This window comes from Lichenostomus cassidix, chromosome 3, assembly GCF_008360975.1.
Source record: "Lichenostomus cassidix isolate B80296 chromosome 3, HeHo_3.0, whole genome shotgun sequence".
In the NCBI taxonomy this organism is placed as follows: Eukaryota; Metazoa; Chordata; class Aves; order Passeriformes; family Meliphagidae; genus Lichenostomus; species Lichenostomus cassidix.
In genome coordinates, this window is record NC_139483.1 from 110,802,072 (window position 1) to 110,828,858 (window position 26,787).

Consider the following 26,787-nt stretch of genomic DNA (forward strand, 5'->3'; position numbering starts at 1 on the left):
GGTCAGAAAGGAGAAACGCTTGTTCTCCATATTCCAGAGGAACCACAAACCTTTCCTCATCCTTTCTCCTGCCCTTCCACCAGGCAGGGAACCTCTAAAGAAGTTTCAGAAGTGTGCACCCCACACAGAGCTGGCACAGGGATCTGAGCTGTTCCTGCCTTTGGGCTGAGCTTTGTTCAGATTTTTTTTTGGCTGACAGGCACATTTGTGGCTGAAGGTACAGCTCTGGCTCATTCCCCAGGGAGCTCTTTCCTCCCTCAGTGCACAGCAGATCTTTTAAGTTCCTCCACTTCTCTCCATCTGCTTCTAGTGCTGACCCTGCTTAAAAATCCTTCAAGGCCTTCCCTCAAGCTGGGGTTCTGTCCAGGTGTATTTTTACCTGATGTGTCACCCAAACAGAGCCCTGCAGTGGGCATTCTTCTCATCTGAGAAGGCAAAGAATAATCCTTTGGGTCCTTGCTACTGATTTTGTGTAGAAGGAGCTCTGGGATGATGGGAGGTGTGTTCTGTGTAACTTAGACAGGTAAGAAAAAGGTGTGGATTTCAGGCTTGGACAAAGTAATTCAAAGTGAGGAGGAGAACCCTGAGGAACAGATCAAACCTTCTCCCACAGCAAGGGTGGGATGAAGTTCTCACTCTCTTTCTTTCTCTTTCTCTCTTTGTCTCTCTCTTTGTCTCTCTCTTTGTCTCTCTGTCTCTCTCTTTGTCTCTCTCTTTGTCTCTCTCTTTCTCTCTTTCTCTCTTTCTCTCTCTCTCTCTCTCTTTCTCTCTCTCTCTCTTTCTCTCTCTCTTTCTCTCTCTCTTTCTCTCTCTCTTTCTCTCTCTCTTTCTCTTTCTCTCTCTCTCTCTCTTCCTCTCTCTTTTTTTAACTATAGACTCAAGTCCCTTTGACTCTTTCACATTGGCACCAAAAAGTGTGACAGATACTGTTAAGCCAATTTGGGGAGATTTAAAGTGTATAATTAACCCTGTGCAAGGGGAGGGGAGATCCAAGGGGTTTCCTGCAGGGAACTTAAATCCAGCCTGGTTTTGTGCTGGGAAATGGTGCAAGGTAGCACAGCACAGCTGCTGCAGTGCCCATCCCAGCTGACCTTTGAGGCAGTTCAGGAGACATGCCCTAATTACAGTAATTAGGTAAAATTGCAATATGGATGTGCATTGTCTTGGAAACAGTGAATTCTTCTCCAGTCAGGACTTCAATTAAACCAGAGGGCACAGAGCCTTTGCTGGGATGTGTATTCCATGAATCCCCAGGGAATCAGGGGCATTAATCATGTTGTGGAAGTGCTGCCCAGGGTGTCAGGAACTGGCCTTTAATGGCAAGAACTCTTACTCTGTGTCTTCTGGAAGGAGAGGCAATTGACCTTTCTGTCTGAGATCCTAATCCTTCAGTGAGCTGAGGCAATGGAGCACTTCTGTCACAGCCTGGCCCTGGCAGGTTTTTAAGGCATTTAAATGTCACTCCTAACAACCTGTGGGTGCATCAGGTCATGGCCTTGGAGATTCATTCCCAGTTGGTACTCCCAGTGAAACTCCAGTTGAGGGCTGATATCATTGGATGACACTGGAATGCACAGTGATTCCAGAAGTTTGTGGTATTTTTTTTCCTAAATTCCACCTATCCATGGCTTTTAGCTCTGTCTGTGGCACCTCCACTGGGCAGGATGGTCCTACTTCCTTATGACTGTCTAGTCCTAGCCCTACTTCCTTGTGATTGACTCAGCTGGAACAAAAGCACAAGATTTAAAGTTGGGTTTGGCCGTTGGATTTGATGACCTCAGATATTTTTTTCCAACCTAAATGATTCTATCTATGTCGACAGAAATTCCTAGCAGACTAAATTCTTCTTTTCTTGGTAACACCAGTGAAAATCTGAAGCACCTCCACTGATGCCACTGTTTTCTATTATTTAATAATTTTTCTGTTTTAAGCTAAAATCTCTGTGGTTCTGAAAGAACTCCGGTCCATTGGAGCAGTGTGTGAGAGCAGATTTTCGCTTTTCCTGGGAAAAACTCCTAGTTTCTGGTAATTAAAACCTTTAAACTGCAGACCATCCTGTATTGTTAATGCACACTGTTAATTCAGTCCACAGGAAACAGTCAGTCTCCACCTTTCCAATCTGTAATGTCAAAAACAACGACAAGAATATAAATTAAAGCAGCCAGGAGCCAGGACCTGGCTGTGAGGGAACTCTGGTGCTGCTCTGCTGGCTGCTGTCACCTGCTGGAGCAGTATTGAGGAGATTATTGATTAAAAATATCGAATACCACTGAGCCACAAAGAAATTCTAGGAGAAGACACGGTATAAAGAAGTCTCCTGTAAAAACCAGCTCCCTGGGAGATGTTCAAACCAACTCATGCACGTCAGTGGAAGGTTTTATAACTCAGTGTCACACAGCAGTAAATCAGGAGTCTTGGGGGAAAAGCTAAAGACCTGTAATTCTGTCAGGAAAAGTCAATATGTGTCCTTGACAAGCACTTTCTGCCTCCAGACAGGTGACTTTGGGATTTTGGATGGTTTCAAAACAGCACTTCCTGTGTGTCACATGAGTTCCCTGTGAGCCCAGCTCAAGTTGTGTTTTTCAACATTGTAAATCTTCCAAGTCCCATGTTGGAATTCCTTCATTTGAATTTCTCACTTTTGCAAGGCTCTTATATCTTTATTAGGGGTTTAGAGAGGCTTTGGATTGGATTTTATATGGGATTCTAGATCAAAAATCCATGTCTGTACATTAACTGATTCAGAAATGCTGAATAAATGCTGCTTCAAATCCGTGTGTCCTCCACAACCCCAGATGGGATGGAAAATCTCTCTCCTGATAACTTTTTTAACTCAATTTTTTGCAATTTCGTGACACATTTTTAGCAGAGAACCTCTCTGCATGACTTAAGCTTTCTGTTTTTCCCTAATGACTCTTAAAATGCCTTCTGATTTAACCCCAATTGATCACTGATCATTCTTCAACTACCAACTTTCTCAGTATTTCTATTTTTAAACTTCTATTCATCGCAAGTAAACTTAACTGCCATAAAATGTGATTTTTACATTGATATTTTTAGGCTTTGTTTCACTGCCACCACCACATCTGCTTTTAACTAACGTGGCTTTTTGCCCAGTATGATTTTTATTTCATGTTTTTGGATTCATGGCTTCATGTACATGTACAACTCTCATTTTTTGTTAATATTTCTCACTGTAATGTTCCCAGGCAGCTACTCTGACAGTTGCTTTAAACTTGGGAAAATGATCCCTTTGACAGTTCCAAACATTTGTGTCATTGCCTGGTGCCATGTTCTGTTCTCTCAGGGTAAATATCCCCACATTGTGCTCAGTGGTGCTTAACCAGCAGCAGATTTTTCAGATTTTTAGGCGAGCAATTACCTTGTCTTTTGGTTGGATGTCACACTGCTGCTGAACTTCCTCTGGTAAGGTTTGAAGGAGATTTTTTTTCTTGCTGTCTGCCTGAGAAATCCAACCAGTGCCGTGTCAGAACATCCAAGATAGCTCTTTAAATCTGGACTGGAGGCTTTGAATTTCAGTTTCCTTTAAGTTCATCTTTTCACAGCCTCAGCAAGTCCCAGAGAAATTCCTGCTGTTGAGTTCCAGCCAGGCTTGAACTGCACTTCACTCTGCCTGTTGTCCTTTGAGGCCCTGTGGTTCAGGATAATCCAGCAGATGAAGCTTTCATGCATCCCCTTCTCTTTTTTCCATTCTTATCAAACCAATACTAGTTCTTTTTTTTTTTCTTTCCAGTATTTCCTTTATGCCATCTATCCCACAATTAAAAGGGAGATAGGGATGACATAATCTTTTCCATATTATTAGTTAGTGACCCTAAGAATCAAAAAATTACCTGTATTCTCCACTACATTTATCATTCAACAAAAAAAAAAGTCTTTTTCTGTAGTGTTCTCAATGTTTTATTACTCTCTGTGGGAGTTAAAACCCATTCAGTGCATGACTTTTCCCTGGCAAACCTCTAATTCAGTAATGAAAGGACCCTTGGTTTCCCACCAGTCTAAATCTGGCTCTTAGATTCAAAAGAATAAATATATATAGATATTTATATATCAAGATATGATCTTTGTGCTGCATTTTTGTCATAGTTAAAACCAACTTGCCATTTGGATTACCTTACAAGACCCAAAATGTCTACATTTTGCCTTCCTTTACAGGATCTGATTAAAAATAAGAGATGATGGTTTTGTCTTCATTAAATTTGTTCTAAAAATTACGCAATAATGTGTTCAAATGAAATAGTATTGCTCTGTTGCTTGATTAAGACTAATTGTGGGTGTAATTTTCATCAAATTAATTGAAAATAATGGGTGGAGGAAGGGAAGAGAAGTTTATAACAGGATTAACATTGAACAACAGCTCTGACTGAAGTGGAATCAGGGAGGAATTGGGCCATGTTTGTTGTTAATGGGCTTTGAGTGTTTTCAACATTTCTCTTTGCAGAACCTGATTTCTCTTACCTGGATGCCCTGGCTCCTTATCAGCCCCTGGCAATGAAATGTGTTTACTGTCCCATTGACACAAGACTCAATTTCATTCAGGTGTCTAAATTACTCAAAGAAGTCCAGGTAATGAATTTTCTGTTGCCTTTTCTCTGTTTCTTCTGACAGCTGAAATTAAATAAATGAATTGCGATCAACTGTTACATTAATCAAAAATCAAGACACACCCCAGATCCTTTTTCCAGGAAGGGACACAGCATTGAGCTCTGCTTTAGGAGAATTTTAGGAAAAAGTCTAGAGGGTTCTTGCAGTATCTGCTGTCCCCCCTTGACTCTTTGGGATTTTATTGGCCTCTCCTGGTCCATCCCATTTGTTTTCACAGGAATTTGCTTTCTGACTCATGACGTAATTAAAATAATACCCAGATTTTTTTCTGGCTGAGTTTTTACCTGTGTTCTATCTTGTTGAAATCTGGAATATACATTCTTCCAAACCTCCCAACAATGCCTGCATCCCTCTATCTCATTGTGCTGCGACCTGGCTTGTCACTGCAAACTGATACAACTGCCACTGCCTGGTTTTGGATAAACATCTCCTTCCATGTTAGTGCTGATGGATTGTGCTGTCTCCAGAGCAGCTTGCAGAAACCACTGCCTCCTCCTTTGGCTTCCTTAAATCCTGCAGTGGCAACCAGCCTGTTTATGCTTTGTTAACATATTGCTGGAAAACTCCACGAGTTGCTGGTGCTTGAGATTTTTGCAGCCTTGCATGTTGACACTCAGGATGCTCTCCAGCACTGTTGCCATTTGCTTCCAGTTTATCTGGCCAGGATTTGGGAGAAAAAGCTGTTTAATATTTTTATTTTTTGTCTTTTCATGGCAACTACGATACAACTATGATATCAAAGTGCTGATTAAAGCTCCAGCTTTGTTAATATGCTGCTGGAAAACTCCAGGGGTTGCTTGTGCTGACTTTTTTGCAGCCTTGATCATTGACAGACGATGTTTTTGCAGCCTTGCATGTTGACACTCAGAATGCTCTCCACCACTGTTGCCATTTGCTTCCAGTTTATCTGGCTAGAATTTGGGAGGAAAAGCTATTTAATTTTTTTTTTCTCTCTTCATGGCAACTGTGATACAACTTCAATATTGAAGTGTTGATTAAAGCTCCAGCTTTGTTAACATATTGCTGGAAAACTCCAGGAGTTGCTTGTGCTGATGTTTTTGCATTGACAGCCGAGGTTTTTGCAGCCTTACATGTTGACACTTGGGATGCTCTCCAGCACTGTTGCCATTTTCTTCGAGTTTATCTGGCCAGAATTTGGGAGAAAAAGCTGTTTAATATTTTTATTTTTTGTCTCTGTGATAACTACAATATCAAAGTGCTGATCAAAGCTCCAGCTTTGCTAACATATTGCTGGAAAACCCCAGAGGTTGCTCGTGATGACGTTTTTGCAGTCCTGCATGTTGACACTCAGGATGCTCTCCAGCACTGTTGCCATTTGCTTCCAGTTTATCTGGCCAGGATTTGGGAGAAAAAGCTGATTAATATCTTTATTTTTCTCTCTTCATGGCAACTACGATACAACTATGATATCCAAGTGCTGATTAAAGTTCCAGCTTTGTTAACATATTGCTCGAAAACTCCAGGAGTTGCTTGTGCTGATGTTTTTGCATTGACAGCCAAGGTTTTTGCAGCCTTGCATGTTGACACTCAGGATGCTCTCCAGCACTGTTGCCATTTTCTTCGAGTTTATCTGGCCAGAATTTGGGAGAAAAAGCTCTTTAATATTTTTATTTTTTCTCTCTTCACGGCAACGACGATATCAAAGCGCTGATTAAAGACCCACATTTCAGGCAGGTCGCTGCCGCCCACGACTCCATCTCCTGTTGCACTTTATCCCGGTGCTGATGGCAATTCCATGCTGCTCTTTTCCAGCCCCTGCACGTGGTGTGCCCAGAGCAGTACACTCAGCCTCCTCCCACGCAGTCCCACCGCACAGACCTGATGATCGACTGCCAGCCCCCTGCCATGTCCTACCGCCGCGCCGAGGTGCTCACGCTGCCCTACAAGCGCCGCTACGAGAAGATCGAGATCATGCCCGATGTGAGTCCCTGCAGGGCACAGCCACACAGGGGGGTTGCTGCTCACACAGCTGAATTTCCAGCTTGGCAGATTCTGTGGTTGTGGAATCACGGAGTTGTTGTGGTTGGGAAAGGTGTTTAAGGTCATTGAGTCCAGCTCCACTGCTGTGGTTGGTGCTGAGTGTCACTTCCACCTCATTTTCCATGAAGGAATTGTTCCCAATATCCAAACTAAACCTCCTCTGGCACAGCTTGGGGCCATTTCCTCTTGTCCTGCCCCTTGTTCCTTGGGAGCAGAGCACAACCCTGCCCTGGCTGCCCCCTCCTGTCAGGAGTTGTGCAGAGCCAGAAGGTTCCCCTGAGCCTCCTTTTCTCCAGGCTGAGCTCCCCCAGCTCCCTCAGCCTCTCCTGGTGCTCCAGACCCTTCCCCAGCTCCATTCCCTTCCCTGGACACACTCCAGCCCCTCAAGATCTTCTTGTTGGAAATGGCCCAGAACTGCCCCCAGGACTGGAGGTGTAGCCTCAGAAGTCAAAAATTTGGCCTAAAGACATTTGCAGCCTTTGACTAAAGATGTCTTGTGGCTGGAATTTACTGTTGGCTCTCACATTCTGTCAAATGGAGAGCTAAGGAAGAAGCATTTTAGAGAGCTGTTCAGCCTGGGGAAGAGCTCTGAGAGCTCCTTCCAGTGCCTAAAGGAGCTCCAGGAGAGCTGGAGAGGGACTTGGGACAAGGGATGGAGGGACAGGACACAGGGAATGGCTTCCCACTGCCAGAGGGCAGGGAGAGATGGGACACTGGGGAGAAATTCTTCCCTGTGAGGGTGGTGAGGATGGAATTCCCAGAGAAGCTGTGGCTGCCCCTGGATCCCTGGAAGTGTCCAAGGCCAGGCTGGACAGGGCTTGGAGCAACCTGGGATAGTGGAAGATGTCTCTGCCCATGGCAGGGGATGGAACTGGATGAGCTTTGAGGTCTCTTCCAACCCAAACCATTCCATGATTCTGAGCAAGCAAAAACTGTGTTCAGGTGAATTGTCCTTTGCAAGAAAATCCCATCCCACAATAGAAACAGTGATCTCTGCCATGAGTGAGGCACCTCCAGTTTAAATAGGAGGAAATTGAAGCACAGCAGTTTGAATTAGTGCCCCATAGCATGGAAAGGATCCAAAGAATCTGGGAATTAGGAAGTTTTTCTCCTTCCCCAATTGTATCTGCTGTTAGAAACACCCTTTCCATCAAGGATCAGTTTTCAGTCATGGTAAAGAAGCAGTGAAAAGGCTCATTTGTATTCCAAAAATTTCCATAAATGGTTAATTCCTGCAGGCTGCAGGAGTCCAGCAGGTTAATGGATTGCTTGTAGCCATCTGAAATGTGGATTACTTCTCCCCACAACATCTATTAATGATTTATTAACCCCATAAATCAAATCCAAATGTACCCATATCACAAAGGGTGAGCCATATGCTGACAGACACGAGCCTAAAATATTTTTTTGACAATCCAATCAGCACAAATGTGTCCTTGGATCAAAGGTGACAGTGACTTTTTGCAAGCAGGCATTACTGCCCTTTGGAAACTGGAATACTGAGTGACTTTTCATTGGAGGGAAGAGGGAGGAAGCATCCTTTAGTTGAGCCAAATATGAAATACAGAAATTGGACCCATGTAACAAATCCCTCAGGCAGCCCACAACACCCATTCCCACCATTTCACACCAATTTTTTGATGAGCCTGTCCAGCCCACTGCTTGGAGACAGGGAGAGGGGTTTAATTAGAAAATATGCTTGGCTGCAGCTCCATCTTGGTGTGTCTATTTAATTGTTTGGGAAATTTGCATCTTTATTGGATCCCATTAAACCTAAGACTGGTGAAACGTGGCTTCCATTCACCAGCATGAAACAAATCCTGAGTTCAGAGTGCAGGGAGGCAGCCTGGGGCTCACCTGTGATTTGGATTCCACTGAGGCTTTGGGTTTTCCCCTAAACTCTGAGGGTGGAACTGAACCTTTGTATGAGATCTTGTCCCTTGTGTCAGCACAGGCAGGGATATTGACAAAAATGGCCTCTTTTTTCTTCCCCCTAACAAAAACCATCCAATTATATTCACACAGGAGTCCTAATTTCAGAGCTGTCCATTCTCAGGGAGGAGAAACTTGTGATTTTTCCATGTCCAGGGATTCTTCAGGCTGATTCTTCAGCCTGAGGAGGTTGTGGAGTGACCTTATTGTGGCCTTTCAGTGCTTGAAGGGGGAATAGAGGAGAGCTGGAGAGGAACTTGGGACAAGGGATGGAGGGACAGGGTACAGGGAATGGCTTCCCATGGACACAGGGCAGGGATAGATGGGATATTTGGAAGGAATTCCTCCCTGTGAGGGTGGTGAGGCCCTGGAATAGAATTCCCAGAGAAGCTGTGGCTGCCCCTGGATCCCTGGAAGTGTCCAAAGCCAGGCTGGACAGGGCTTGGAGCAACCTGGGATAGTGGAAGGTGTCCCTGCCCATGGCAGAGGTGGAAGGGGATGATCTTTAAGGTCCCTTCCAACCCAAAACATTTTGGGATTTCCCTGGTTCCAAACCTTCTTTTCACAACTTGTTGCAAAAGCTGCCTGGTCTGTAATGATGCTCCTGAAAATGCTCTCCTGAGAGCAAGGACTGCCATTCCCCAGCTCCAAGATATGCAAATCATCCTCCAAAAAGAGGATTTTGCTCCTTCTTTTTAAGGGAACTACGTGGTCCTGGTAAAGACTGGCTGCAGCTTCCCCTTCTGCTGAGTGGGTTGTGCAAGACAGATTTCAGACATGATGGATGGGGCTCCCTGGTGTGGGAGGATTTGCTGCTTAATGTTCCCTTTTCAGCGGTTTTGGGTTCCTGAATATATAGGGATTTTTGTACTGAAAGGAAAGGGCATTTGTTTAATGTGGGCTCCCAGCAGCCCTGGGGTTCTGTGTAGGCTCAAGTGGCAATTGAAAAGGATGTTTTATAGCTCCTAGAAACCTTGCAATGGCATTTTATTTGTCAAAACCGTGTTAGGCCAAGATGGAATGATGAAATCCACCCTGGAAAAAGCAGTAATTGCTAGATCTGCTGCAGGGCTGGGATTTGTGTGTGAAGTGCAGCTGAAAGTCTCCTCAAAGAATGCAAAGAAGTCCTGATTAGGGTTCTCTTCTGACATTCCCAGCCCCTTTCCCAGCCCAAAGTTCTGCCTGGATTCTTCCAGCTTTTGAAAATCAAAGAGTTGCCTCAGCTTGTCTTCAGTCAGTGCAGGCTGATGCTGTGGTAGAGTGAAATTTCCTTCCCAAAACTTGCAGTGATTCAGATCCTGGCCTGTCAAACTAGCAGAAATTTACTTTTACTGCTGGACTTTGTCTATATTTCAATCACTTCACCCAGGAGCAAAACAGGTCAGGCAGGGCTGTTGGATGATAATGAGATTTACACTCACAGCAGCCTCTGTTTGAAAGAGAGGTTTGAACAGTCCCAAGGCATCAAGCTGGAATGGCTCTCCCAGGAATTGTGCAAACCTTCACACTTTAAATAATTTGTTCTTCTCAGCATCTGCCTTTGGCTTTCAAAAAAATAATAATAAAAATAATAATAAAAGAAGACTGCTTCCTGGAAATTGGTTAGGCATTGTCTGCTCGCAAGGAGAAAGATGGGAAAATGGAAAACACCTTCTGGAGCAAACAGATAAAATTAAACAGTAGTGTCTGAGCAAATAAAGTGGCTCCAAGTTTAATTACAGCTGAACAAGTGTGGATCACTCGGTGCTGGCAGCAGGCACTTCACTGAGGCCTCTGTGCTTTTCAGATTCTCAATTTGCAAGTTCTTCAGGACACAGCCCAGGTAGGAGAGTGTCAATGTGCAAGGCACAGCCTGACACAAAGTGAAATTAGAAGAAACTACTGCAGAGAAGAAGTAGAAAAACAGACATTGTGATTATGGAGCTTTCGCCTTGACTTCTTTTCCATGCTTTTATCTCACCTCTCCGACTTCCTTCCGTGTTTCAGGGACTAAGGAATTTTAAATTTTGTCTTTCTCCCCACCCTCAGCTTATTCTGGTGACCCCACATTATCCAATCTCTGACCTCTGTGTTCCTTTGTCCCTGACTATCCCCCCTTGGCTCAATGTGCCTCACAAAAAATAAATGAAATTCAACCTGTTTGCTTCTGCTGCTCAGCCCTGCTCAGCTCACTGCAGAATTGCCTGGAGTCTCTCTCCAAGTTTGACCTCACTTTTTGACATTCCACCAAAACTGCTGTTTCCTTACACAAAGCCAGACCCAGTGCTTATAAATCCTGATTTACTCCTGAGAGTTCAGTGCAATCAGCCTTTATTTGCTCCTTAAAAACGTCTCCCACCTCTCTCTGGTGTCTCTCCTCTCCAGGCCATTCAGCCTCAGAGAATTCTCCTCCTTCCTCCTCTTTTTTGTGGGCTTGGAATGTTTTATCCTTCATTTCCTTTGCCTTTTTTCTGTTGTTCTACCTTTTCTGTGGTTGGTCTTACCCACAGGTTGTCCTGTTTAGTTAGATGGAGCTCAGATCTGCTTTTCTTCTCCCAACCTGCCTTTGCCTGCCTACATTAATGTCTAGGTTTGTTTTTCCTTTCATTTTTGATGGCTGGCTGTAAGATAACACTTCTCTAGCCAGGCAGTCAGCTCTCTCTTCCCAGTCAGCTTCAACAACAACATCACAGCCTGGCTTGACATTCTGACCCATAAAATGGTTACTATATTTTGAATATTTTGATTTATGCCATTTTTATATCTTTCAAATGACTCATCTCTTGCATCTGCAAGCTTTACTGCCTTTACTTTGAAGATATTTCATGTCCTTGCTTCCCCTACCTGTCATTTTTCATTCAAATCCCATTCTAATTTCTGCTTCTGCTGGTTCTGTTTTCCACCATCCTTTTGTAAGTTCCTCAAACAACTGCTCCTTACCTGCTCCCAGGCTCCTGGGGAAGAGCTTCATTAAACACCATAAATCTACTAAATTACACTCCTTAAATACCTCCTTAAACTGTTTTTTTTGCACAGGATTGGCAGAAAGCCAGTGGTTAGAGTTAGTGCTGAGTGGTTAGAGTTAGTTCTATTATTTGGAATGTCACCCAGGATTATTCCCTGGTGGTTGCTTGGTGTCTTTCTGGTTTGATTTCCAGATTTTGGGGATGAAGTTCCTCCTGCTGATGTGGAGCCCTGGTCCAGTGGTTGCCCACGGAACCTGCACATGGAAAAGCAGAGGTTTATTCATTGCTCAAAAGTGCAGACTACACCTCTTGCTGCTTTTATTTATCCACTGGATGTTGGCTCTGTGGAAACCCAAAGCCAAGATCTGGGCATTTGCAAGTGAGAATAGCAAAAACTTAGGTATTTATGGCATAAATCTTTATCCAGGGAAGTTAATGAGACTTTAAAATATGCTCCAGAGAGATCTGTGGGAGACTCCCAGTGACTGACAGCTCTGCTAAGTTGGGGTTAACTCAGCAACTGAATCATCCTTTTTAAAACCCTTGGATTGTGTCAAAAGTGAGGCTGAAACCCTGACAAGACACGACTCAGATCACCCACTAATGATTCTACAGCTGCCCTTCGCTCTGGGATGTTCTCTGGTGGAAAAGTCTTTGTTCCTTTAGGTCTCATTAGCAAAATTCCCCAATTTCCATTCTGCCTGTGCCTTGTTCCAGGTGCCTGCTGGTCACGAATCCACAGCCACATTTCAGTTCCCCTTCACTCCATGTCTTTGACCTCACATTTTTTGCTCCCTCTGAAGGATCTGAGAGTTGCAGAATTCCTGCTTTTGGCCCCTGGTTTAGCAGGGGGTGCAAAAGCAAGGCTGGATCTGTTGGTGACTCCTGTGTCTGCTTACAAGGAGACAATTCCTGGTACTTAAAAAATGAATTGAATAATCAGTTAAAAAATGAAGGGATAAGAGGAGGCAAGGAGGTAGGAGGTGAGGGAAATTGTCCTTTTCTCCTGGCACCAGCACCCAAATTTAAGTGGCATGGCAAAGTCCATGGTTTTAGTTCACAAAACTGCCTCTGCAGGTCCTCCCTGCTTGTGAAAGGGCAACTGCACAGCCTTTCAGCCATTTTTTTCCTATTAAAGGGGCACTGGGAAGATGCTTTTCTGCACCCAGAAATTGGATTTGGTGTGAGGAGCAGGGATGGAGGATGAGGCAGGTTCTCCATTCAGGTTTTGCTGAGGAGTTTAATTATTAAAACCTCTGCTGGGCTTTCTCTGAAGTCAGGCAAATCTTAAAATCCTCGGGCTTCTCTCATAATCAGGAGGGGATATTTTTCTGTCACGTACAAATTCCATCCTATTTTAGGGCTGGGATCTGGATGGGGATTTCTCCATACCCAGCAAGCTCCAAGGCTGTATTCCATCATTTCCACCTAGAAATGGAAGTGCCCTCAGGGGTTGCATGGCCAGAACCCAGCTGCAGTTACCAACAGTGTTTAGAATGTGCCTCAGGAAAATGTCAAGCTTCAAATTGGAGAGACTTTTACCCCTGCTGTTCCCAATAGATGCTGTTCAAACCCCCACTGTCTCTGATGGCCAGAAACCTCCTAATTTCCAGCCTACACATACTCACTGCTGGCCTGCACACACTCATTCTTAACATCATGTTTTAGCATAAATACATTTTCCCTTTTGTTGGTATTTTCCCTGTGGTGTTTATGTAGAATAATCAAATTCTCCCTTTGGCTTTCTTTTATTTTTGCCAGGCTAAACAAGCCAAGATATTTAGTTTCCTCTCACAAGACAGCTCCTCCTGCCCTAATCTACCCTTCAGAATCTCTTACTTGAACTGAAATTACCCACAATTTACAAGTAGTTCAGATGAAATCTTGCCAGGCCCCATAGAAGAGTGATAGCTCATCTCAGACATAATTACCTGATATTTTCTGGGGTTGCATTTCACTTTTTCATGGCCATGTCACATTTGTGACTCTCCTGGGATGGACTAATAAACCTGAACCCTTCACCTCTGTCCTTTCCAGCAGCTGCCAGCCCACGGCAGAAATTCTGTGTTTTAGCCCTATCCCTTCATTTCATGCTATTGAATTTCATCTCAATTTTCTCACTCCAATTCTTGAGGTCTTTGAGTTTTTCCTCTCTCATAGCCTGGTTGTTCTTTCTGTTAAAGGTGCTCTACAGAGTTCAGTGGGACCTTCTGAACACTCCTCCTCATTCTGTCCTGAGGTCATTTACAAAAACTGGCAGCATGCTCAAGGCTGACCCTTCAGGAAGGGCAGGAGCAGCCCAGGAATTACTTGGGAATCTCTTTCCTTTAACCAGAATCCTTTAATTCCTTTAATTCATCTCAGGATTGCCAGAGAAACCCACAGTTTGGGATTCCCATGTGTTTCTCTGGTTTGATCCCACCTCTAAATGCAGGCATCACCCAGTCTGAAATCTGGAAAACACATTTAATGATGGAAAAACCCAGCTGGGTCCGTTTTAAATACACATTCTGTGATCTAATGTGCACATCAGTGATTTCAGATCCTAAAAGTTATGGGGATTTTAATTGCTGTGCTCTGCTTGTTGTCCACAGCCAGCTCACCTCACTCAGGCCACTCTTCCTGCACCCTCTCTAGTGTGATCCAGACATGAAGAGGGAAAAGGGAGGAGTTTGGAGAGGTGTCCCAAAAATGTAGGGAGAATTCACTGCAGTTTGGATGTTAAAATAGTGTTTTTTCAGGGACTCTCTGTCCCTGGGAGAATCCTCCAAAGGACCAAGACCACATGTGCTAGAAGTCTGGTCCTGATTTTATTCACTGATTATTCAGCCTTATTTTGTTTTTACTGTGGAGTTTCATCCTCAGTGGTTGTTCAGCCCCTCATTGCCAACAAGAGGATTTTTGGCTGGTGACTGAAGACAAACTTGGGGAGAGTTGTCCCCACTGAAGTCCTTAATAGTGACTTAACCCACGTTCTTCTTTTTCAACAACTGAAGTTTGGCCAACACCAGTGTTTGTGCTCACAGGGTGTGTGTCAAATCCCATTTCGTGGTGGAAAATGCAATCCTACAGGAAAGACTTAATGGTAAAAATATCTTTACTCTGGTTTAGCGTGGGTGGACAGCTCTGATCACAGGAGGAGAACATCCCAAGCTCCAAACTGAAACCCACAGTGCACACACCGCCCCAGATTTATCCTAAGGCAGTCCAAGTGCTCATCCATGGGCAGATTAATGTGATTTTAGATCTCAGTGTCCCTGCCTTGGTGCCTTTGCCGGTGCCAGCGTGTGACATGGGGCTCAGGATAATGACTGCAAGGAACACTCATTTATTCCTGCATGGTGGGAGGCTTTTCAATCTCACACACAAAGGCACAACAAGAGCCAGCAACGGCAAGCTGGACAAATTCAACCTTGAAATGAGACACAGCTTCCTGGCTGCCAGGAGAATTAAAGTTTGAAACCACTTGTGAGAGAGGAAAACGGTGGAGTTGCCATGGCTTGGAGTTCAGACAAGACTTGCTGCCTCTGTGAAAAGGGTTTCTTTAATCCAGCATTTTGGAGGAGTTGTGTGATTTGTGTGTGCAGGAGGTCACTTGAAAGGAGTGGAGCAGTGCTGTCTGGCCTTGGTGGGTGAATTACTGGATGTGATTAAATGACCTTTTTTGGTTTGGGTCACTGAGTTTCTATAATGAAAGGATTGGCTGCCACATGGAGAGGGCTTGTGAGCTGGAGAGGAAATAAAAATGAATGTCTGTCCTACTGTCTTTTGGACTGCAAATAATCCAAGTGTTGCTATTTAGCCTATTTAAAACCTGCAGAAATGTTAATAGCAAGATATTTCAGTGGCAGGAGAAGACTTTGATGCCAAGCAGCTCCCTGTTTTTTATGGATCTTTCTCTTTACAGGATTTGTCATTTTGCTCTTCATTAGAGCCCATTTTGTATCGATCCTCCTCAGGAAGGTGGTGGGAATGGAAAGTGCCTTCGACCACTGGGAAGGCAGCAGAACTCACTGCTGCAAGTGCTATTTTTAGGTCCCAGGAGAACTCTGAAGCAATGATTATCATTATATTTTCATTCCCTTTGCCTTCAACAACAAACCATGAAGGCTGTGTTCATATTAGCTGTTAAAAAGATCTTGAACAGAGCCCCAGAGTAACAGCGAGCTGAATTGCTCCATCAAATTTGGATTTTTAGGATTCTCCAAGTCTGAATAATGGCAAAATTTAGGGATTTTTGATGCAGCCTGTGCTTTTCCAGCATAACAACTTCTTTATTCCAAGGAGGTGCTCTCAAAATGCTCCTGCAGCTTTAACAGTGGTAGGTGAGATTGTCAGAAGTTACTAAAAGTGGCTGAACTTCGCCACCATCGAAGCCACCAGAAAAACCCTCTCAGTGCTTCAAAAGGACTGAGCATCCTGGCACCTTGAATTCCCCTGGAGGGAAAAAGGAGATCATTTTCTCTATTCATGAGCACTGTTTTCATCAGGATTCCTTTGGAAAAGTGGCTGGAAGAGGTGCTTCCCAGCTGGCCAACTTCTACTGGTCTCAGCAGGTGCAGTGCTGGCCTTGGATCCAAACTCCAAGCCAAGACTAAATTTCATGTCCTTCAGGGAAGAATTATATAAAAGGCAGTGGAAAGGGTTTTATTGTTGGAATAATTTCAAACTAATCAACAGTGGGTTGATTGAAAACAGTGAGGTTTTAAGGACAAACCCTTTTTGTTCCAGATATTCCGCAGCCAGGAACTGAAATGAAACTCACTTTGATTTTTCATTGTCCATCAGCATAACAAATATAATAATGCTGGATTAGACCATGAGTTTTACTAACTAAAATTACTAATGAAGCAATTGTCTTTTTACACAAGGCTTCTCCGTGATTTTGATGTTTTTTGAGACCAGCCCTGCCTCCTGCAGACCTCGTGCTGCTCTGCTCACAGTGTGAAATTCACGATTTTGGGAGCTGGAAGGAGGCTGGGCAGGTCCGAGGAGCTCTCAGTCTACCAGTGGCTTTGTGTTTACAGTTCATTAGTCCATGTTTAAAAATACCAATGCTGCCAATTTATCTCACAGCTGGGTTCCTGCACGTTCTGAGCTGATCACTCGCTGAACAAAATCTCCTCCTGCTTTAGCTTGCAGATTCCCTCGTGCCCTTGGAGATCAAGCCTGGTATTTCCTTGGCAACAGTTTCTGCTGTGCTGCATACTAAGGACAACAAGCACGTGCTGCAGGTAAAATCTCATGGGAAAGGGGGGAAAATATCCTTATTTTGGCTTTTCCTGCCATCCAGGACCCCAGCAATCCCTCCAGCAGCTCCTTCCCACCGGAGCAGAGCCCTTGGCAGAGGCTTTGCCCTGGCATGTGCCAGTGAGGAGTTACAGCCAGAGCAGGGAGTGGGATGCAAATCAATCTCTCTGCCCTCTTTCCCTTGGCACTGTGCCTGGCTGAGATAAAAGGGGAAGTGAGATAATTCCTGAAGAGAGGCTACAAATCATCCTGCTGACTTCCATAGTCAGGAACAGCATCAGTCAACCTCTCAGGACCAAGGGTTAGAGGAGAGAGATGCCCTGGGAGGTCAGATTTGGGAAGGACCATCTGCCTCCAGTTTCCCTGTTCCCCAAAAATTCCCTGTAGCATCCCTTCCTGGCATTTCCTTCAGGCTGGCACTGGAATTCCTGCAGGGACTCACTGACCAGCCCTTCCCACCCTGGGCAGCAGAGCTGGCTGAGCCCAGGACTCCTGGGAAGAGAGCCCAGTGTGGAAATGCAGGACATGAGGACTGGGTAAGGATTTCTGTCAGTGCACAGCACAGGCTGCCCTCTTTCCAAGCTGGTTCCCTGGAAACATGGAAGTGCTGCAGTGGAATTGGTCTGAGGCTGCTGTTGTTCATTTACTCTCTTCACTCTGATTCCTGCTGCCAAATAAACTCCGACCTAGGCTTGAAAAACACCACAGTCCTCCTAAACAGCTGGAGCAAAGCCATGTTCTCATTCCTTGAGTAAGACAGCAACCTTGCTCTGAATTTGCCCATTTCTCAACCTGCTGCATCCTTCAGAGTGGGATTTCTTTCCTTCTCACCCATCAGCTCCCTCCAAAACCTCCCCAACCTCCTGCCAGCAAGAAGAGGAAGCGAGTGAGCGACGATGTGCCCGAGTGCAAATCTTTGAAGCCCTTGCTGAGTGGCTCCATCCCTGTGGATCAGTTTGTGCAGACTCTGGAAAAGGTGAGGAGTGTTTGGTGGCTGGTGGGATTCCAGCAGATCCCTGTGCATCTCAGATGTGGTAGCAGAGAGAGGGAGAATCATTTTAGTGTAGCTTGAGATGGAGAAAGGAGAAAGGCCAATGAGTTCCCAAAGTGCTCTGGGGTGTCCCTGTGGAGAGGGAAGTGTTCCCTGTGGAGCTCTGTCCTGCTTTGGGGGCTTCATGTCAGTCATCCCCTCCTGTTTTCCGTGGAAGCAGAGCTTTTGGGTGGTGATTTGCCTCACACAGCTTTTGGATTCAGCAGCTGAGGGGGTCTCAAAAGCATTTAAATTTCCACAAGATATGTGAGAAGGTGACCAAGTGAAGAACAGATCCTGGAAATGTCTCCACTGGTGGAGGAGCCTCCTGGGAAGCTGCACAAATTTGGTTGCTGCTTTCTGGAGTCTTCTTCTCACCTGCAGGACTTGTTGGAGAAAATGAGCAGGGAAAAGGGCAGGATTGAAGCCTTCTAGGGTCTAAAGGGGCTCCAGGAGAGCTGGAGAGGGACTTGGGACAAGGGATGGAGGGACAGGACACTGGGAATGGCTTCAAACTGGGAAAGGGGAGATTTGAGTGGGATATTGGGAAGGAATTCCTCCCTGTGAGGGTGGTGAGGCCCTGGAATGGAATTCCCAGAGAAGCTGTGGCTGCCCCTGGATCCCTGGAAGTGTCCAAGGCCAGGCTGGACAGGGCTTGGAGCACCCTGGGATAGTGGGAGGTGTCCCACATGGGATGGTTTTTAAGGTCTCTTCCCACCCAAACCACTCCATGATTCCATGAAATTCCTCCTCACCCCTTTTCTCTGGTCTCTCATCACTATTTCCCTGAGCTCTGGTAACTTCCCTTTCCCTCCCACCCCAAATCCAGCATGGCTTCAGCGATGTGAAGGTGGAGGACACAGCCAAGGGCCACATTGTGCTGCTGCAGGAGGCAGAGACCCTGATCCAGCTGGAGGAGGACTCCACTCACATCATCTGTGACAACGACGAGCCCCTGAGGGTCAAACTCAGGGACCTGGTGCTCAAATTCCTGCAGAAATTTTAGCTCGTGGACATCAGGAGGCTCTGCAAGGAGAGAGCCTGGAGCAGCAGAACTTTGAGCTCTCCAAGGAGAGAGAGAATTCTGGGATCCAGAGAGACCCAGAAACCACCTTCCCCTTCGTGGAGGAGCCAGGGAGTATTTTTAATACCTGTCTGTTTTTTAAATCTTATTTTTAACCTGTTTTGGAATACTTTGGAGGAGATTCCTGTTGTGTAAAATTGGGAGTTGGGAATCTCACAGGAGATAGGAAGTGCAGAGTAAGTAAGTGGAATGTGTGTTTACAACATCAGGGTGAAATGCTGCTCCTCTGTGTCCCTCAGCAGTGTCTGCCCCAGTCCTTCACCTGCCAAATCTCTGTAGGAATGTTGAAACAATGACCTTTTTCCTCCCACTGCTTTCCCCAGTCTCCAGATCCCATTCCCTGCCCATCCTCCATCTGTGTTACTCACATATCCTTCACTGGCACGAGGAGGAGAGAGCTGGGGAGGCAAAGATTGTGAAAATAAAACCAGAAAAAGGAGGTCTGGTGGACATGGAGAATAGTGGGAAGAGCCTGGCCATTCCCTGCACGAGCGGAGGCACTTTGGAAAAGCTTTATCCTTTAGGAATTCAAGGTTTTGTGATGCTGCAGCTTCCCCTGTCACACCCAGATCTGTCCATGGAGCTCCAGGCTCTTCACTAGAATTGGTTCCTCCTGGGTTCCTCCAGCAGCAGTGGAGGAAACACCTCAGGAAGACATTAAGGAAGTCCACAAAGTAGGAAAATTCCTAGTGCTCATAAAAAACCTTCTGAGATTTAAGTGCCTCTTGTTTCTACCTTCCAAAAACTTGTCCTTGCAGAGCCCTCATCCCAAATCCTGGATGAAATTCTGAGTCATTTATCCAAAGCCATCTGTACTGCAGACCTGGGGAGGCTTTTCCCTCCCCAAATCACAAATTTGGGGCTTAACCTTAGTTGATAGCATTGCTTTGAAAAGCGACCCATTTCTCAGATTTACTGCTGTTCATTTTTTATTGGATTGTTTTGTATTTATTTGGTGTTACAAAATAAAAAGCAGAGTGAGACTGCCCAGGAGGGAGCACATCCCGTGGTTTATAAAAACCTCTCCATGCCCATGCCACATCCTTGTCCCCACACCTCTGGGAAATAAAGCTTTTCCTCCCTCTGGGGAGATGGAGGCAGTGGAAACAGCTCTGTAATAAAACCTCTTTGCCACTGCAATGTCCAAATCCCATTTCATTCCCAATTCTGCAGGATTGGGTGTGCAGATCCCAGCATTCATCCACACCTTTATTTTGGGTGTTTGCCACGAGGCTGTGAGGAATGGTGTCACTAATGGGATAAAAACTTTGGGGAGTGGAATTAAATCCTCCTCAGGGTTTGCTGCTTTAGCATCACTTAAAAACAGAGTAAAAGAATGGGTTTGTTTCACCTTATGAAACTCCAAAGGATTGTTATTCCTAACCTCCAAAGGGTTATTATCCCTAAACTCCACAGGATTATTATTCCTGTTATTCCTAACCCACAGAGGCCATGGGATAAACTCATCCCACTGCTCCCACTGTGGTCCCATTGCTCCAGTGCCTTCCTTTGCACATTCCAAAGGCTTTCCCACCCTCCTCAGGGGGAGAAAGTAAAAATTAAAAGCTTTTGCCTTTTTCTTCCTGTCATTTTGAGCAGGATGACTTCTTGTTGTTCCATCAGTCCAGCAGCTGAGAGTAAATTGTTTTTTTATGTTCAGGTAGGAATGTAAAACAAACATGCTGGGAGGGGAATTCTTTCATCAGAAATCCTAATTAAACTGGAAGAAGAAGTGCTTGGTCCTTCTGCACAGAGAGAGAAAAACAAACAGCATTTCTTTGGGCTTGGTCAGTCCTGCAGAGGGAACTGTGGCAGCCCAGGGAGGAATACCATGGAATACCATATTATACCTGGATAATCCAGGCTTTATCCAGAAATTCCTAATTAATTGGGCAAAGAACAGTAAAGCTTCCTGGTTTCACTCTCTGTCTTCCAGAAAAGAAAAGAAACTCCTTTGGCCCCATGTGGGTCCTTGTGCCAGGGTCATCCCCATGCCCTGGATCCCAAATCCCCCCCTGGGCTCTCCAGCCTCTCTCCACTGCTCCCCTCATTAAACACAATTAGTGGGGTGTGTGGCAAGTGATTAATTGCCAGAGACTTCCCAACCCTGTGCTCCCACAGGAATAACAGGGAGGAAAGGTTAAAATCAGCTTTCTGCACTTGGATGGCTTTTATGGAGTGGCTGTTCCTGGGTGGAGAGGAGTTTATTCTGTTTTCTCTCTGTTAATATGAGATCAAATAACAACTGGATGAGGTCAGTGAATCCCAGGCTCCTGCCCTGGCTCAGTCACTGTCACTGGGATCTGTCACCTCTGGTCACCTGGGCATGAGGAGCAGAGGGAAGCTGGAGCAAGGTGCTGATCTGTGCCCCACCAGCAGCTCAGCCTTTGGCAGGAGTGGCAGTGAGAGCAGAGGGATTTGGGGTTGGCTGCATGTCGGTATGGGCAGGCTTGTGGTGGGAAAGGTGAGATCAGACAGGTCCCACTGAGTTGTCACAGGGGAGCTGTCACCTGGGGCCATGGGCTGTGACCCCAATCCCTCAGGGATCCATGGGCTGTGACCCCAATCCCTTGAGGATCCATGGACTGTGACCTCAATCCCTTGAGGATCCATGAAATATGACCCCAGTCCCTCAGGGATCCATGACTGTGACCCCAATCCCTGAAGGATCCATGGACTGTGACCCCAATTCCTTGAGGATCCATGGGCTGTGACCCCAATCCCTGAAGGATCCATGAACTGTGACCCCAATCCCTGGAGGATCCATGGACGGTAGCCCCAATCCTTCGAGGATCCATGGACTGTGATCCCAATCCCTTGAGGATCCATGAACCATGATCCCAATGGACTGTGAACTCATCCCCTGAAGACCATGAAGGGGTCAGGTCCTCCCTTCAGGCCCCATCAGTCCCCTGGGAAGGGGTGGCAGGTCCCTTCCTGGGCTCCAGCAGGAGCTGTGATTTTCCTGGCACTGCTGGGCACAATGGTAGAAATTCCTGTGAAGTTGCTTTTTATCAAGGAGTTCATCATCCAGAAGGGAAAATCGAGGGCACTTTGTAGTGCAGAGGAGTGGAGAGTAAAGCACTTCACCCTGCCCTCCTCCTGGGAGCAGGGAATGAATTATTAACAGGATTTATGGCTTCTGTTTCCTCGTCCCGAGGTACAAACCCTCACCCAGGGAAACAGGGAAAGGAACCAGAGCTGTGGCTCCTCTCACCAAACACAGCACTGAGAATTATTGATCAGGAGATTCTTATCTCAGGAAAAACCTCAGGAGGAAATCAGCTCCAGCTGAGTTTGTGCCCAAGATGCTGCTGGGCTCGTTTGGGAGCCAAATCCCAAATCAGCATCCACCCCACTGCTGCAGCCAGGCTGGGATCCTGGAGTGAGGAATTCCATGCCCTGCACTGCAGAGACTGCCTCCCTGCAGTATTTTGGGGAGACATCCCAGGCATTTGGGAGGCTGAGCATCCACCTCCTCCCTCCAGGACTGAAATCATTTGGGGTTTCCCTGAAACCTCTCCTGGAATCAAACCCAAGCACAAACCAAGCCTGACTCCAAGAGAGAAGGGAAAAGGACACAATTCCCAATAGGAAAGGGCAGGTGACAGAGGTTACAAATGACCACAGAGGAAGCAGCTGCTCAGGAGGGAGGTGGGGGAAAAAAAGGCAGCAGGAAGGGAGAGGAAATCATGCAGGAAATCCTGGGGGATTCCCAGTCCAGCCCCATGGCTCGTGGCCCAGCTGGCTCTGTTCCTCCCCTCTGCTCCTCCCTCTGGGTTTGAAGGTGGAAATCTGTTTACAAACCACATGGATCCATTTGGTTTTGCCACCTCAGCCTTCTGCACTGGAGAGGGACCAGGAGCATCCCAGTGCCATAGAACTGACCCCAAAAGGTCCTTGTCTCTGGATCCCTGGGCAGGGATGGGCAGGTTTGCAATCCCACTCCTGGTTCAGTGCTGTTTTCAGTGCCTACAAATATCCAGCCAAGCAGCAGCCCTGGGGATGGGATAATGGGATGGGATGGGGATGGGATAATGGGATGGGATAGGATGGGATGGGATGGGATGGGATGGGATGGGATGGGATGGGATGGGATGGGATGGGATATCCCTGGAAGCCACACCAGCTCCAACCCCTCTCAGGGTCTCTCCTGGTCCATCCATGAGCTCACTGAGGGACACCATGGGGTTTAGCTCCAGGCATTGCCATCCATGAGGAGTTCCCACCATTCCAGACCAGCTCACCTTCCCTGTAGGAATGCAATCCCTGGAGATATTTGGTTTTTTGGGTGTTCCAGGCCCAGGAGCAGCAACAGCCCCATCCTGCTCCAGCCCTCCCAGCCCCAGCAAAGAGGCACCGAGACGCTCCCAAGTTAAACTCTCCATTTATTGGAACCGTTTACAAAAAACTCAACATTGTGCTCGTGTCGAAGGAGTGTTCCTTGTCTCTCCGTTTCTGTCGGGGCTGAAATCCCGGGGGCAGGGCAGGGGCCGTGTGACACGGGCGGGGCCGAGCCTTGTCACTTTGTCACCTCGCTCGTTGCTATTTACAGCGGGAAAGGCCTCGCTCCGCGCCCGGGGGAAGCAGCAGAAAACTCTGGGACGGGGAAAAGGCCTTTCCCTCGGGAAAGGTGCAGCTGCCAAGAGCCCTTCCCATCCCCTCGCGTGCCCCAGGAGCTGGGATGGATCGTACAACCAAACCTGAGCTTCGGAGTGACCCTGGGACGCCCTGAAAATCCCGGGAGAACGATGGGTGGCAGCGAGGAGGGATGCTGGCACGGGTGGGAATGCTTTCCAGAAAAGCTTCTCTCCTCCCTGGTGCTGGGAAAAACCTAAGGACAGCTCAGGTCCTGGGATATCTCAGGATCAGAGAGCTGGGAACCCCAAATCTGTACTCCAGGGGTTTCTATTCAGGATGGTTTGGGAAAAGAGCAGCAGGATGGGGAGGGGCAGCACCAGCCCTGCGGGTGGGGAAGGAGATGTTCCTGCTGGCATTTTGTTTCCTCGTGGAATTCCATCCCTCCCAACGCTGCTGCTGCTGCCTGGATGACCCCCTGGAGCAGCCTCTTTATCCCTTCACCCAAAATCCTTCCCTTTAGGGGGAATCCATCCCACAGCATGCACGGAGATCCCATTGCACATCCCATCCCTGCTCCAGCACGACCCACAGGGGATCCTCCCAGCAAAAAACCACCTTGGGAAAAAGGCCAAAGAGCCTGGGAGGAAGAACAGTTGGATTTGTTCTGCTGATCCCTGATCTCAGCTGGCCTTGGATTGAAACACACCAAGGGAAAGCAGAATTCCCAGCGTCCTGAGCATCCCGAGCCCCACAATGTACTCAGCAATTCCAACACTTCCCATCCCATCCCATCCGTGTTCCCCCAGGAATAACAACATTTCCCTTCGGATTCTGGAAAACCTGCAGGCTGCTGAGCAGTGCCTGTGTTTGGATAAAGTGCAATCCATGCCCACATCAATCCCTGCTCCTGGGAGGGCACAGCTCATCCCCTGGGCTGTACCTGAGCCACTAACGAACCACCACTAACGAGGGAGCAATTAAAGCCACGGCAGAGGAGCTCAGATCCCTCGGGAATGCTGGAGCTGGCACAGCTCCTGCCAAGTGCCACATTTCCACTCCAGACAGGGCAGAGAATCCTTGCAGGTGTTCAGGAGTCTCTGATGGCATTTTTAAGGAGACTGAGGCTCCTCGTGCTGCGTTTTGAGCATCTGATGTTTGAACAAAAAGGGAGTGGAAAGGGGAAAAAAAACAAAGAGAGGAAAAGATTCCTTGCTGGGTGCTTTGCTGCGGTCAGTAGTGCTGGTGAAGGCACAAGCCATAGGAACAGGCTGCTCCTTCCTCTCCTTCCCAAGGAGGAAGTGTCAGTGCTGATAGAGGAGTTTGGAGAGACTCCAAAAGGTGGTGCAGGAGGAGCAGGGACAGGGCAGAGCTCGGGAATGAGCCCAGGAGCTGCTGCTGGACCATCCCTGACACCCAGCCAGGGGGGACATCCTGCTGCCAGGAAAACCAGGGACATCGAGGTGACCACAGCAGGGTCACCTTCCTGCCTCCCCAGCAAGAGCTTCTCCAGGCTGCTCACAAACATCTGAGATGTGCTGAGGGAGAGCAGCCCCAGCTGTGTGAACAGCCCAAGCTGGGAGAGCAGCCCAAGCTGTGTCCTTCCCTCCTGTCCAGCTGGGGTTGCAGCAGGGTGGAGCAGCAGCTGAGCTCGGGGCTCAGGTGGTCCCAGGTGTGACAGCATTTTGCTCTGGGGGGAGAGGAAGCAGCTCCAAAGCCACGCTGTGAGCACAATCCCAGCAGGTTCACACCATGGAAATTGTTGGGATTAACCCTCAGACTCAGCCCAAAGCCAGGGGATGGGCTGGGGGTTAAGGCAGCTCTGCTGAGCCACACAGCAAACCCACCACGGCCACGTTTTGCTCTGGGGTGGGGAGGGGGGTGAGGCAGAGCAGGAATTTTGGCTGAACTGAGAGCCTCCATGAGCCTGGAGCACTGCCAGCCCTTGGGATCCTTCCTAAGCCCCAAACACACCCCCTGTCTTTAGAGGATTTGCAGGACGAGGTGGGAAAAGATACTGAGAATGAGACAGCAGCAAATGAACCCCAGGCTGTGGCACAGGAACGGTGCCAGAGCTGGAGCTGGGAAGGACCATCCAGGCCAACCTCACCCTCTCCAAGGGCTCAGGGTGGGCAGCAGAGAAGAGCAGAGCAAAGGGATCATCACCAGGGGACACCTGAGAGGCCTCAGTAGTAGCCACAGGGCAGGAGAAGCCAGGATGTGGCGAGTGGGAAGAGCTGTCCCACGGGAGGAAGGATGGGAGCAGCAGTGCTGGCAGGAGCTGCCCTGAAGCTGCACCCAAACACCTCCAGCCTGGCCTTGCCACGATCCCCTCGGGTGGGCTGGAGGGTCCGGAGGGGGAAATGGGGAGGAAAAGAAAAGAAAACAAAAAAGCGCCTCAGGCGGCAAATCTAAAACACTTTCATTTTAAATAACAATAATTATAATTAAAAAGAACAGCTGCCCTTGGCTAGCGAGGGGGCAGAGCCAGTGGCCAAGGAGCCATTCCTCAGTGTACGATCCGTGGGAGTGTCCTTGCAGGGATGTCACTCCCTGTCCTGGGGAGCCGCTGTGGGGCACAGGGAAGGAGGGAAGTGCCATCCCAATCCAGGCCGTCCCGTTTGCCGGCGGGGCGAGGCAGGAGTTCCCAGCAAACCTTTGCTCTCACAGCCCCACCGAACAGCCCCACCAGAGCTGGGAGCTGGCAATGTCCAGCTGCTCCCATTCCTAGATGAACTTGAAGCATTTGGTCTTGTCGTGGGGCAGGCGGGTCTTGAAGAGCACAGAGTCCACGCGGAACTGCGTGTAGAGCAGCGGCATGTAGCCGTACACCTTCACAAAGAAGTTGATGCACTTGTGCCGCTCGTGGAAGTGAGAGTCGTCGTGGGAGAGAGCCTGGGGGCAGCCGGGGCAGCGGAACGTCCAGCGGGAGGTCACCTGCCAGGAGGGGACACAGGGGTTAGGGCCATGGTGACCACAAAGGGACACAGGGGTCAGTGCCATGCTGATCTCAAAGGGACAGAGGGTCAGTGCCATGCTGCCCACAAAGGGACAGAGGGGTCAGTGCCACACTGACCACAAAGGGACAGAGGGGTCAGTGCCACACTGACCACACAGGGACAGAGGGGTCAGTACCATGATGACCACACAGGGACAGAGGGGTCAGTGCCATGATGACCACAAAGGGACAGAGGGGTCAGTGCCACACTGACCACAAAGGGACAGAGGGGTCAGTACCATGATGACCACACAGGGACAGAGGGGTCAGTGCCACACTGACCACAAAGGGACAGAGGGGTCAGTGCCATGCTGACCACAAAGGGACACAGGGGTCAGTGCCA

The 26,787-nt window shown here is 47.5% G+C and overlaps 2 protein-coding genes across 7 annotated transcripts in view; one reads left to right on the top strand and one right to left on the bottom strand.

The window, feature by feature from the left end:
* The window catches only part of INTS9 (integrator complex subunit 9), a 60,039-nt gene extending 40,183 nt beyond the window's left edge, over positions 1–19,856 (top strand). The window contains exons 13-17 of the mRNA XM_085057173.1: positions 4,463–4,587; positions 6,400–6,567; positions 16,640–16,738; positions 17,593–17,730; positions 18,614–19,856. Of these exons, the coding sequence (XP_084913299.1) occupies positions 4,463–4,587; positions 6,400–6,567; positions 16,640–16,738; positions 17,593–17,730; positions 18,614–18,790 (707 nt within the window). The 3' untranslated portion in view covers positions 18,791–19,856. The remainder of the gene's footprint in view (positions 1–4,462; positions 4,588–6,399; positions 6,568–16,639; positions 16,739–17,592; positions 17,731–18,613) is intronic.
* Positions 19,857–25,851: 5,995 nt separating this feature from the next.
* The window catches only part of EXTL3 (exostosin like glycosyltransferase 3), a 127,611-nt gene continuing 126,675 nt past the window's right edge, over positions 25,852–26,787 (bottom strand). For all 6 annotated transcript variants that reach the window (XM_085057177.1, XM_085057178.1, XM_085057174.1 and 3 more), the window contains one exon: positions 25,852–26,383. In XM_085057177.1, coding sequence (XP_084913303.1) covers positions 26,174–26,383 — 210 coding nt within the window. In that variant the 3' untranslated portion in view covers positions 25,852–26,173. The remainder of the gene's footprint in view (positions 26,384–26,787) is intronic.